The sequence below is a fragment of the Hyperolius riggenbachi genome, chromosome 5 (assembly GCF_040937935.1).
Source record: "Hyperolius riggenbachi isolate aHypRig1 chromosome 5, aHypRig1.pri, whole genome shotgun sequence".
Classification (NCBI taxonomy): Eukaryota; Metazoa; Chordata; class Amphibia; order Anura; family Hyperoliidae; genus Hyperolius; species Hyperolius riggenbachi.
In genome coordinates this window covers 142,672,979-142,686,502 of record NC_090650.1, presented here as the reverse complement: position 1 = coordinate 142,686,502, position 13,524 = coordinate 142,672,979, and the positions used below count along the sequence as shown (strand labels likewise).

At 41.2% G+C, this 13,524-nt stretch overlaps 1 protein-coding gene across 10 annotated transcripts in view; it reads left to right on the top strand.

Annotated features, from left to right (window-relative positions):
- CNTNAP2 (contactin associated protein 2) overlaps positions 1-13,524 on the top strand; it is a 2,604,396-nt gene that overhangs the window by 2,442,061 nt on the left and 148,811 nt on the right. For all 10 annotated transcript variants that reach the window (XM_068236339.1, XM_068236338.1, XM_068236337.1 and 7 more), the window contains one exon: positions 10,648-10,884. In XM_068236339.1, coding sequence (XP_068092440.1) covers positions 10,648-10,884 — 237 coding nt within the window. The remainder of the gene's footprint in view (positions 1-10,647; positions 10,885-13,524) is intronic.

Sequence of the window (13,524 nt, the reverse complement as noted above, 5' to 3'; positions counted from 1 at the left end):
AAAAGGATCAGCACCGTACAAAAAAAATATTGTAAGCCCTGTTTATAGGGGCGGGCAAGGAGGATGTCCGTCCAGGCTGCAGTGATGGAGGGGGTAGTCGTGGCCATACTGGGCCTCAGCCATGTAGAGGGGGCCCGACTTCTCCCTCCCTCTTCCTAGGCCCCCCTCCATGCTTCCCCCTCCACTGCAGTGTAACTGTAGCGGAAGACTTGTAGAAACAACTCACCTCCCTCCCCGCTCCAAGGGAAGTTCACTTGCCTCTGGTCTCCTCTGTCTGTAATGCTGCTTACTCTTACTACTTCCTGAATAGCTGAAGTTGTGAGAGTAATAGGTGCTTCAGACAGAGGATACCAGCGGTAAGTGAACTTCACTAGAAGTGAGGAGGGAGGTGAGTTGTTTTTACAAGTCTTCCATTGCACTTACTCTTCAGTGGAGGGAAGAGCATGGAGGGGGGTCCGGGGGAGAGGGAGGGAGAAGTCGGCCTCCCTTCCGACGGCTGAGTCCCAATGTGGCCACTGCTCTTCCCTCCTATGACTGGCTACCTATACAGGAGGCACCTGTGCCTGGCTACCTATAGCGGGGTTCCAAAATTCAATACACTGAACAACAGGGTTTTTTATGAACCAAAATTTTCTTGTTTATTCTTCATACGTTATTTCTTCCAATTGCGGATCATACATGTGGACATAACATCAGACCTTCACTTCACATCAGAAAATGCCTGACATGTGTTTCACGGCCAACAGCCGCTTCATCAGAGGCACACTGTATACAAAACATCCATGGGCATATGACAAACTTGAACCCGCAATCTGAAATTTAAAGTAGAACTGCCATCAGCGAAAATTCCCAAGCTGTATGAGCTGCAAAGGAATTTTGGATAGTTAGGGGTGGATCCACACTATCTTTTATTGTGGCAGTGTTATTTACCTATACTGGGGGCATCTATGCCTGGCTACCTATACTGGGGTACCTATGCTTGGCTACCTACACTGGGGTACCTATACCTGGCTACCTATACTGGGGGAACCTATACCTGGCTTCCTATACTCGGCTTCCTATACTCTGGTACTAAATACCACATCGTGAATGAACGTTTGCAAGTCCACGGGGGCTGGGGGGGGGGGGGGGGATTTTTACACCCTTGCCCTGGGTGCAATTTAGCCTAGAAACTGCCCTGGTGCTCATTATTTATAGACACAGTTTGCATAGCGGGCGGCTTCGGCTCCCTTTATTTTAGTGGCTGTCCTTTTCATCAGAATGCTGGTGGGAGTGATACGGTAAGCATCGGTGGTAGCCACCGGAGGTCTATGCAGAGCAATAAGTGCAGCGGGCATTTTTCATTCACCTCCCTGGGGATCTCAACGTCAGCCGCCATTTTTCTTCCTCTCCTCCAAGGTTTTGCTTTCCCCCTGGTGAGATCGCCGTCTGTTGTCATAACGACAGCCGCCAATCTCACTATAGGGTTACAGCGCCACCCAGAGGATGGAGGGGAAATTGCAGTACTGGATCACAGGGAGGTGAGTGATTGCTGAGCTGCTGCAGATCTCCCTAGCAGCAGGATTTTTTCCCAGTTTTAGGGTCTAAAAACATGCAAAAGAATTGTACCGCTTATAGACCCTAAAATCTGGAAAGAATCATACCGCCAAGGGGGTTAAGGTTATGCAACATCGGATGTTACGGTTAGGCACCACCAGAGGGATTAAGGTTAGGCACCTCCAGGGGGATATAAAGGTTAGACATCCATAGAGGGAGGATTCTGTGTGAGAGTAGGGTTATTTTAGGTCATAGTATTATATCAGAAAATATTACCATATGAACTAAGTAATAGAATATCTGTAATTTTACCAATATTTTTAACATAATTATCAGTAGATAGCTAGCAAGATGCAAATAATTCCAGCTTGCCTGCAAACTTTGTGCAACGGGTATGCAGTTTAGAACTGAGCTTGTCAAATGTACTTCCTACATACACTCAGGATTATTAGGAACACCATACTGATACGGTGTTTGACCTCCTTTCGCCCTCAGAACTGCCTTATTTCTATGTGGCATTGATTCAACAAGGTGCTGAAAGCATTCTTTAGAAATGTTGGCACATATTGATAGGATAGCATCTTGCAGTTGATGGAGATTTGTGGGATGCACATCCAGGGCACGAAGCTCCCACTGCATCACAACCCAAAGATGCTCTATTGGGTTGAGATCTGGTGACTGTGGGGGCCATTTTAGTACAGTGAACTCATTGTCATGTTCAAGAAACCAATTTGAAATTATTCAAGCTTTGTGACATGGTGCATTATCCTGCTGGAAGTAGCCATCAGAGGATGTGTACATGGTGGTCATGAAAGAATTGACATGGTCAGAAGCAATGCTCAGGTAGCACGTGGCATTTAAACAATGCCCAGTTGGCACTAATGGGCCTAAAGTGTGCCGAGAAAACATCCCCCACACCATTACACCACTACCACCAGCCTGCACAGTGGTAACAAGGCATGATGGATCCATGTTCTCATTCTGTTTACACCAAATTCTGACTCTATTGAGACACATCAGACCAGGCAACATTTTTCCAGTCTTCAACTGTCCAATTTTGGTGAGCTCATGAAAATTGTAGCCTCTTTTTCCTATTCGTAGTGGAGATTAGTGGTACCCGTGGGGTCTTCTGCTGTTGTAGCCCATCCACCTCAAGGTTGTGTGTGTTGTGGCTTCACAAATGCTTTACTGCATACCTTGGTTGTAACGAGTGGTTATTTTAGTCAACGTTGCTCTTCTATCAGCTTGAATCAGTCGGCCCATTCCCCTCTGACCTCTAGCATCAACAAGGCATTTTCCCCCACAGGGCTGCCACATACGGGATGTTTTTTCCTTTCCACACCATTTTTTGTAAACCCTAGAAATGGTTGTGCATGAAAATCCAAGTAACTGAGCAAATTGTGAAATACTCAGACCGGCCCGTCTGGCACCAACAACCATGCCACGCTTAAAATAGCTTAAATCACCTCTCTTTCCCATTCTGACATTCAGTTTGGAGTTCAGGAGATTGTCTTGACCCCTAAATGCATTGAAGCAACTGCCATGTGATTGGTTGATTAGATAATTGCATTAATGAGAAATTGAACAGGTGTTCTTAATAATCCTTTAGGTGAGTGTATATTAATTGGTTCAATTCCAAGATGCATATAATTTGCACTAAAGGTAGACTGAAAAAGGATCCGAGATGAAAAACTAACTATAACAAGTAACTTGTCTATATATCTTATCTAAAATTTAGATAGTTTACACAGCTAACCTAGCTGCAAACCGCTACAACAGTAGATGATTATTTCTTCCTGTGATACCATGACAGCAGCCATATTCTGCTTGTCATTACACAGGCAAGCAGCTCTGCATCTTCACCCCTCAGCCTGTGAAAACTTCCCTCTCCTCCTCTCTCCTCTCCTCTGCCTCTGAAATCTCTGGCTAGTAACACCTCCTCCTGCTCCTGCTCAGACTGAGCTCCCATAAGCCCTTGCTACATGGGTCTCAGAGTGCCAAGGTGCTGGAGGACATGTGACCGAGGCTTGTTTAGTTTATAGGGAATTAGAGTACTTAAAAAAAAAAAAGTATTTGGCTTGAGGAATGCCCTATAAACTATACGCAAGGAACACAATTACGCAATCAGTAAAAGTTCTTCTCGTATCCACTTTAAGTCAAATAAAAAGGTGAGTTTAACTTACCTGGGGCTTCTTGCAGCCCTCTGGAGTCATCCTGTGCCCACAACATTGGTCCAACTCCCTCCGGCAAGCACAAACTGCCACAAGGCTGGCTGGTTGTTGTCAGTTAGTGGCTACTGCGCATGCGCAGCCCTGAGCTGCGCACACCTTAATCGTGCTCCTGCGGCTGGGATAGCCCTGCACATGTGTAATAGCAATTTTCATGTACTGCGCATGCGCAGAATGCTCCCGGCTGCGGTAGCACGGTGAGGAGGCGCATAGCTGGCCAGCATTGCGGGGCTCGCGGCTCACCGTTGCTTGCTGGAGGGACTTGGACCAATGTCGTGGACACAGGATGACTCCAGGGAGCTGCAAAAAGCCCCAGGTAAGTTAACTACTTACTGCAGTGCATATACTGTGCAGTATATTCACGGCCCAGCAAAACCTAAGTACCAGGGCCGTGAAAAGGAGTCTATAGCGGCGGGCAGCCACTGCACGCTCCCTTTGTTGCTCGTTAGCAGAGAGATGAATGAATGGGAATGCAGTTCCCATTCAATAATCTAAGTCCCTGATTCAATGAACACCGGTGTCTATGAGACGCCTGCATTCATTGCATCTTGCTGTTGATACAGTGCCACGCATTACTTCCGATTCACTTCCTTGCATACATGAATCAGAAATAACTTCCGATTCACTTCCTTGCATACATGAATCAGAAATAATGACTGATCTTGTGGCCAAATAGTAAATTACACCAAAAACTCTTTTATTTAATAAAAATCCCAACACTGACTTTTATAATGAACTATTTCCCTCCCACACCCTCCCATAGTACCCAAACTTTTTTGTGTGTATAGGGGAAAAAAAAGAAAAAAAGTACATAAAAAATACATAAGTAGTTAACTTAAGGACTGAACTCTTTATGTCAAGAGGGTATATTACTGTTATTTTTTAATTTACTGGCTTGTAATTAGTGATGGACGCAAAACTGAAAAAATGCACTTTAATTTCCAAATAAAATATTGGCACCATACATTGTACTAGGGACATTTTGTAAATGTTGTAATAACCGGGACAAATGGGCAAATACAATGTGTAACTTTTATCCACAGTACAATTTTATTTTAACATTATAATGGCCACAAACTAGGAAACAATCATTTCTTACATTTTTCTTATTATTCCCATTAAAATGCGTTTAGAATAAAATAATTCTTAGTATAATGTACCTACCAAAGAAAGCCTTATTGGTGGCGAAAAAACAAGATATAGATCATTTTGTTGTGATTAGTTGTGATTAAGTTATTGGCGAAAGAATGGGAGGAGTGCTGACAGGTGAAAATTGCTCTGGTCCTAAAGGGGTAAAAAAAAAAAAAAAACCTCAGTGGGCAAGTGGTTAAACTCATTTTTTATTTGCCTTAAGATTTTCTTATTTGTCATCTTATTGTCACTGACCATCTCTAGTCATCAGTGGTGAAATGTTAGCAAGAGCACAGCAGGTTCCAATGCAATTTGAGTGTCACTAATGATGGTACTGAGTGGCAATAAGAAAACCGAAGAATGAAATACGCTCTGTTGCTGCAATAATTAGATTTGGGAGTTGTGTCTCCTGGCGCTCCTCTGCAAATTTACTGTGAGAAAAAGGGGACGGTCTCATGGGAGGAATGAGAGTCCAACAAAGGTTGTCCACAGTTGAAAATGGGGTTAATAAGTCCCCATCAGGTAAATTAGCACAGCACAAGCCTAAATAATTCACTTATCTCCACTCCTTACAGTACGGAATGCAGAATGAATACATCTGATACAGCGTACAAGTACCAGTTGTGGAATGGATGATTGCGTTTTAGAATTATGTGTGATTTTTTTTTTCTGTGCCACTTTCAGTATCCATCTATGAGATAGGAAAAAATCACAATATTCATTTCTTTGCATGAACGTTCAGCTCCAAAGAAAAAGGAACATTATGTAAATTCTCTAATGCCTGCCTTGTCATATAAGAATCCATTACCATGGTGCTGAGTTACTGAACAGACCATGGTGAGGAATATCTTCTATTAAGTCTTGTAGCCATGCTTAGGATATAAGATTGATTTCTGTAATTGAAATGTAAAGTTGATAAGAAGGTACTTTGTTTTATGAAAAGTAACTGTAATAAAGTAAAACTTCAGCAGCAGCCAAGGCCTCAGCATTGTCCTTCCAGCGGCCATTTCTTATGCCTTTGGCTGGGAACACTGACTAAAAGGCACATTAACTTCAAAATGCTTTAATGCTTAATTTTGTCTACTGAGGGATCGTACATACTTCTAAATAATTCCTCTGTAAAGTTTATTCACACATTTAAAGTCTGGATTTATGTTTTTCTGTACTGCATATTATTGGAGAAAGCAAAGTATGTGGAGGTTTTGCTTCTATTATATCCATTTCCTTTACCTTTTGCCCTGAACATTGGTGCTAGTAAGCACAAGACTCTGTCTCTGAGCAATACCATCCTACATGGTCCTTAACCACTTCCCCATCACAGTTTTATTCACCTTAAAGGGGACCAGAAGTGAGAGGGGTATAGAGGCTGCCATATTTATTTCCTTTTAACCACTTGAGGACCCACCCTTTACCCCCCCTTAAGGACCAGCGCTGTTTTAGCTGATCTGTGCTAGGTGGGCTCTGCAGCCCCCAGCACAGATCAGGGTGCAGGCAGAGCGACCAGATCGCCCCCCTTTTTTCCCCACTAGGGGGATGATGTGCTGGGGGGGTCTGATCGCTCCTGCCTGTCGGGTGTTGCGGGGGGGGGCACCTCAAAGCCCCCCTCCGCGGCGAAATCCTCCCCCTCCCTCTCCTACCTGGCCCCCCCTGGTGAACCGGGCTGCACAGGACGCTATCCGTCCTGTGCAGCCAGTGACAGGCTGTCCCCTGTCACATGGCGGCGATCCCCGGCCGCTGATTGGCCGGGGATCGCCGATCTGCCTTACAGCGCTGCTGCGCAGCAGCGCCGTACAATGTAAACAAAGCGGATTATTTCCGCTTGTGTTTACATTTAGCCTGCGAGCTGCCATCGGCGGCCCGCAGGCTATTCACGGAGCCCCCCGCCGTGAATTGACAGGAAGCAGCCGCTCGTGCGAGCGGCTGCTTCCTGATTAATCAGCCTGCAGCTGGCGACGCAATACTGCGTCGCTGGTCCTGCAGCTGCCACTTTGCCGACGCACGGTATAAGCGTGCGGTCGGCAAGTGGTTAAACAATACCAGTTACCTGGTAGTCCTCCTAATCCTGTGTCTCTAATACTTTTAGCCTGAACAAGCATGACTCAGCTGACTCAGGTTTTCCTGGATTAGTCATATGCTTGTTCCAGGGTTTTCTCTCAGATACTTCTTATGCCAGAAGATCAACAGTGCTCCCAGTCAACTTACATTGTTTACAAGGAAATAAATATGGCAGCTTCCATATCCCTCTCACCTCAGGTTCTCTTTAAAAACCTGAGCAATTTTCACATCACGCTCCTCCCATTAATTCACCAATACCTTTAGCACTACTTATCGCACCAACATGATCTACACATTGTTTTTTCACCACAAATTAGGCTTTCTTTGGGTGATACTTCTATAAATTATTTTATTTTATATGCTTTTTACATGGAATAAAAAGAAAAAAAATTAAAAAGTCCTTTTTCCACAGTTTTAAGTCAGTATAGTTTAAAATTAAAAGTGGTACTATAGATAAAACCCACACATTTTGTTTGCCCATTTGTCCTGGTTATTATAACATTTAAATTATGTTCCTAGTGTAATGCATGGCAATAATATTTTATTTGGAAATAAAGGTATAATTTTTCTGTTTAGTGTGTTTTTTTATATAATATATATATATATATAATTACAAGCCCTTATTTGCAAAAATAAAAGTAATATACTCAGTATATATACACAGTATATATATATATATATATATATATATATATATATATATGTATATGTATATATATATATATATATATATATATATATATATATATATATATATATATTATTTATTTATTTTTTAAGTCCTTCAAGTAACTATTTATGTATGTTTTTTTTTTGTAAATTATGTCAACTTTTTTCTTTTACAAGTGACCACTAGATGTCCCCACACTTTTTTCCTGTGTACTGTGAACAGCACACAGGAAGTGTTGTATGTATATTTTTTTACTTTCACTTTGTGAATGAATCCTGCCATATCACTGATGCTGGCTTTCACTCATTATAGAGTTAGGGACACCAAGAGCCAAATATAGTGTAGTATGTACTGGTAATATTGGATGAAATTGGTAAGTATGAATATACTCACAAAGCAGGGTTACCTCGAAGGCAACCACTGTAATAGCCGGTGGGGAAGATTAGGCCTGACCCCACTCAGGATTAAGAAGTCGCTCTCCATAGATCAGGGAAAAGGGGATGACATCCCTCCCCCAAGGGTGGACTTAGAACAATGTAACAGGGATACAGAGGCGTCAGAAGAATAAAAATGTCTAAAAAGTTTAAAATTTGTGGAAGCAGTGGTGGACTTACCTTCTCCAAACAGACACAAGATATGCCAATAAAGTTTAGCAGAACAAATTTATTTACATACTCCAGGGGAAAATGCAACGCATTTCGCAGGTATGACCCCGCTTCATCAGGCAATAGGTAGGAGTAGGTACAGTTCAGGTCTGTAGCCGGGCCAAGCAATTGACGTAGCTACAGACTTGCACTGTACCTACTCCTACCTATTGCCTAATGAAGTGGGATCATACCTGCAAAACCCGTTGCGTTTTCCACTGGAGTATGTAAATTTTGTTTTTTGTTTTTTGCTAAACTTTGTTAGCATATCTTGTGACTGTTTGGAGGAGGTAATTCCACCACTGCCTCCACAAAGTTTAAACATTTTAGACATTTTTATTTTTCTGGTGCCTCTGTATCCCTATTATATTACTTCACTCATTACAGATCGTGTGATCAGCTTTGGGAACACGTTTCCATTCACTGATAAAAGATTGGCAGGATGGTGATGGAGGGGATTGGGATCACACCAACGATCGCGAGTGGAGACGTACATAAACAGGTACGCATATCTACGACCCTGGTTCTGGTTGTTAAGTGATGTTTTCAGGGACCTAGATATGGGTACCAGCGGTTAGTAAGTGGTTTTAAAGGGAACCTGAAGTGAAAGAGATATGGTCAGGGGTATAACAACAGCCCCCCAGGCCCTCTAGCAAAATCATCAGGGGCCCGCTGCACACAATAACAGACAGATAAGAATAATTAGTGGGAAATTCAAATAAACCATCCCTTTTGGTCCATTTTAGCCTCAACATATAACATGTGTCAAACCTTAGTCCCTGCTCTTGCATAACCTTAAGAGTCTGAGTGGCTACAAAACAATTGTCAATCTTTAAACAGGGTAATTTTATTTCTGCCGCCCGGACATGATCCTCACATCCAGGCGATTGCTCAGCGCGCTCCCGCACGCAATCGTGGGCGCGCCCCTGTGCTGTCCCCCGGTAGCCCTGGGATCAGTGAACGGGAAAATGGTTCCCGATCACTGATCCGTGTCCCCAGCAGAAAAACCGAAGCTCTCTTACTAGAGGCTTATGTCTTTCTGCAAAAAAAAAGTTTCCCCGTCCTCCTTGTGCTTCCGGTGATCAAGAAGCACAAGGAGAAAAAAATAAACTCAAGGTGGCCATCTTGTGGCCAAATAGTAAAACTACATCTACATATATTTTACATTAAAATGTACACATATAATAACATTAAAAATTAACTGTTTATTTCCCACACCAAAATATTACCCAAATAAAATTTTTTATGGAAAAAAAAATTACAATAAAAAAAAAAAAACATAAATAGTTACCTAAGGGTCTGAACTTTTTAAATATGCATGTGAAGGGGGTATACTATAAACATTTTTTAAATTATAAGCTTGTAAATAGTGATGGATGCAAAACGGTAAAAATGCACCTTTATTTCCTAAAAAATATTGGCGCCATGCATTGTGATAGGAACAAAATTTTAATGGTGTCATAACCGAGACAAACTGGCAAATAAAATACATAGGTTTTAATATGGTAGTGTGGATTATTTTAAAGCTATAATGGACGAAAACTGAGAAATAATGAATTTTTGCATTTTTTCTTATTAATCCTGTTAAAATGCATTTATAAAAAAATAATTCTTAGCAAAATGTACCACCCAAAGAAAGTCTAATTAGTGGCGGAAAAAACAAGATATAGATCAATAAATTGTGTTAAGTAGTGATAAAGTTATTAGCGAATGAATGGGCGGTCAAAATTGCCCTGATGCATAAAGTGAAAAATCCCCGTGGGATGAAATGGTTAAACTCTTTAATTAGACCTTGCTGGTCTGCTGAATCTGTGCATTGTGTCTGCTCAGTGATATGTAACAGCAATATAGCTCAGATCTTATCCAACCTCACTCCTAAATGTTTACATTTGGTTCTTTGGTAATAATAATCAGACAATTCACACATAAAAAACAACTAGTCTAAGGGCTATGGCCCACTAGAGCACTTTTAGCCATGCTTTGGAATTTGCTGGCAATTGCCGACGATTCCAAAAGCCCTAAGCTGATGAAAGTCAATGGAGGAAAGCCCACAGGAGCAATTGCGAAATTTGCAATTACAGGTTCTGCAGCATTTTTAGAGCAAATACTTTTCAATACAAAATATAGGACCTCTGCATAATTGCTTTTCAATTCCTGTAAAAACGCAATTGTGCACCGAATTCACTACCGGAACCCCCCAAAAAATGGAAATAGCACAACACTAATCGCAATCGCTCTGCAAACACAAGCAGTAATATTAAACCTCTTCTAAAAAGTGATTGCAATTAACGATCTGTAGAGGGTGCCTGGCCTAACCCTTTTTGTACCGTGAAATGAAAGTGATTGCATTTATAGTAACATATTCTCATTTTGTTAAACAAAGGTGCAGCTGGAGATCAGAAAGGATTCTTGGGATGCATACGTGCCTTAAGGGTGAATGGTGTCCCTTTAGATTTAGAAGAAAGGGCGAAGGCAACCCAGGGTGTGAAGCCTGGCTGCTCAGGACATTGCACCAGCTATCAAACCCTCTGCCAGAATGGAGGCACCTGCAATGAACTGTACAAAGGCTACACTTGTGACTGTTCAAGAACTGCATACGATGGGAACAACTGCATCAATGGTAAGACTTCTTATACAATTTAAAGGGAACCTTAACTGAGAGGGATATGGAAGTTTCCTTTTAAACAATACCAGTTGCTTGGCAGTCCCGCTGATCCCTTTGGCTGTATCACACACCTGAAACAAGCATTCAGCTAATCCAGTCTGACTTCAGTCATAGCACCTTAACTGCATGCTTGTTGAGGGGCTGTGGCTAAAAGTATTAGAAACACAGATCAGAAGGAGAGCCAGGCAACTGGTATTGTTTTAAAAGGAAAAATCTATATCCTTCTCAGTTTAGGTTCCCTTTAATTAGCAGCCTAATTGTTAGACTTTTAAATTATATTTCACCCAAAATTGATCTAGTTTTAGGCAGATTCCACATACTTCTGTCATCATTTAACTTGTATTAATATTTAAAGATGCCAAGCAAATAAATCTTATCCACCATATGTTGGTTCAAGTTACTGTAGATAGTTACAGTTCTGCCTCATTGAGAAAACGGTAAAGCGAGAATCCTATTTCTCTAATGGTCACAGAATCACTAGAATTGTATCGTTATTGGCCACCTTTGTACTGGTATGATAAATAATACAGTTACAAAGACGCATTGACATTAATTCCACAACTGTGAATATTTGTACCTGATTTACTTAGTGACAAGAAGTATCACATTTGCTATATATGCTATTTATGTTGTATTATACTTTATTAATGACTTTCCTGCTACAAATGTGCAGATGTCAAAAAAGGAATCCCCCATTATGTTGTACTTGGTACAGTCTGTATATATTCCATCCTACTGAACAGCATAATAACTAATATCTAAGGACAGCTAACAACTGACAGCGCTCCTAGGCTGCAAATGAAATGAAACCAAACAGAGGTGTGCACTTCCCCCAGGGGCTAAAATACACACCTTGAATACAAATCATATGCAAATTATGCACTAATCCCTAATCTATTTATTGTCTAATTTATTTTATTGTCCAGCGCTGCGTAATATGTTGGTGCTTTATAAATACAATAAATAATAATAATAATAATCTAAGAATCTGAATGCAGACTGAAGCACATGGATGTACAAAGTAATAACTAATCTGCTGCCCACTTCCAACATACCAGTAACTGTTCTTCAAAAAGACGGAATCCTCAGCCTGCTAAATGTATGATCTGTATTCTGCACTCTGGTTATTTGTTAGAAATCTATGCATTGGTTAATACTGTGTTGCTGGACTTTGGTATAGCATGTACTCCTTTATGAGTAAATGGGTTTGCCAAGGACCCCTATGATTCAGATAACGTCATCTCAGGTTCCTCTGGAGACATACATTTGTTAGGATTAATCAATATTTGTGTATAACAACATCAATTTACCATATTTCTATGGATAAGCCCTCCAATGTTCCATCCTAGCCTCCCATTAAAAAAAGTATTAGCGTGTTTCAGTGAAAGCATAGCTACAGTACTTCTTCTTACTCCAGCTTGCATTATCGCATCTCCCCGGAAGTTTCTTAAAAAGGAACTCCAGTGAAAATAGTGTAATAAAAAAGTGCTTAATTTTTACAATAATTATGTGTAAATGATTTAGCCAGTGTTTGCTCATTGTAAAATCTTTCCTCTCCATGATTTACATTCAGACATAGTAGTAGCAGTAGGGTATTGTACCGTGTTAGCCATCAGTAAAAGCAAGAAGTTTTAAATCAGGATGATACCATTTATTGGCTAACTACAAATGAATAAGAATAAACAAGCTTTCGGCCTTGCAGCCTTCGTCAGGTTTACATCCTGTTAGTTTGAAAGCTGGTGGTACAGACAGCTTATATACATGCAACATCAAAAGGGAAAACAGATATTTTTTTCAAGCATAAATAGGTCATTAAGATGCCTTAATTCAAACAGACCATCTAAATGGGGTAAGATAAGGATCCTTGTTTACTCCATTGCTCACAGACCTGGTATTAGGATTGACCCAGAGGTATCGTAAATTCTTAGTTCACAAGTTCAGCTAGAGTGGCTGAGACAGTTCAAATATCATCAATCTCATACCAATATAGAAAGTTGTTGTCCTTATTCAAACCCTTCTCCACAGCTTTGAACCAATTTATACATTTTGTTTCTGCTATTAATCGGTCTTTTGACGTTTTGAAGCTGCCCTTCAGGGCAGTGACACAAAGATCATCCATGCTGTGTCCGTTGGACCGAAAGTGTGTAGCAACTGGGAGTCCAGATTTGGTATCATTAATAGTGTGCCTGTGTCCATTCATACGTTTGCGCAGAGTTTGTCCAGTTTCTCCCACGTACATAACATTGGGGCATTTAGCACACATGATCAGATATACCAGATTGGTGGACCCACAGGAAAATTTACCTTGTACTCTGTACTGTTGTGAACCTGGTATCGTTACCCTGTCAGTGGAGTAAATGTGTCTGCAGGTCCCACATATTTTTTGTCGGCAGGGTGATGTTCTGTTATGTTGAGGCCTATTCAAAGAGCTCCTGACAATCATCTGTTTTACATTGTGTGGTTGCCGATATGACAAGTGTGGAGGTTTAGGGAATATCGTTCTCAGTCTGTGATCCTTGTGTAAAATGGGATGAAGTTCCTTAGCAATCCTCCTTAAGATTTCCAGGTGTGGGTTGTAGGTGACAACCAAAGGGA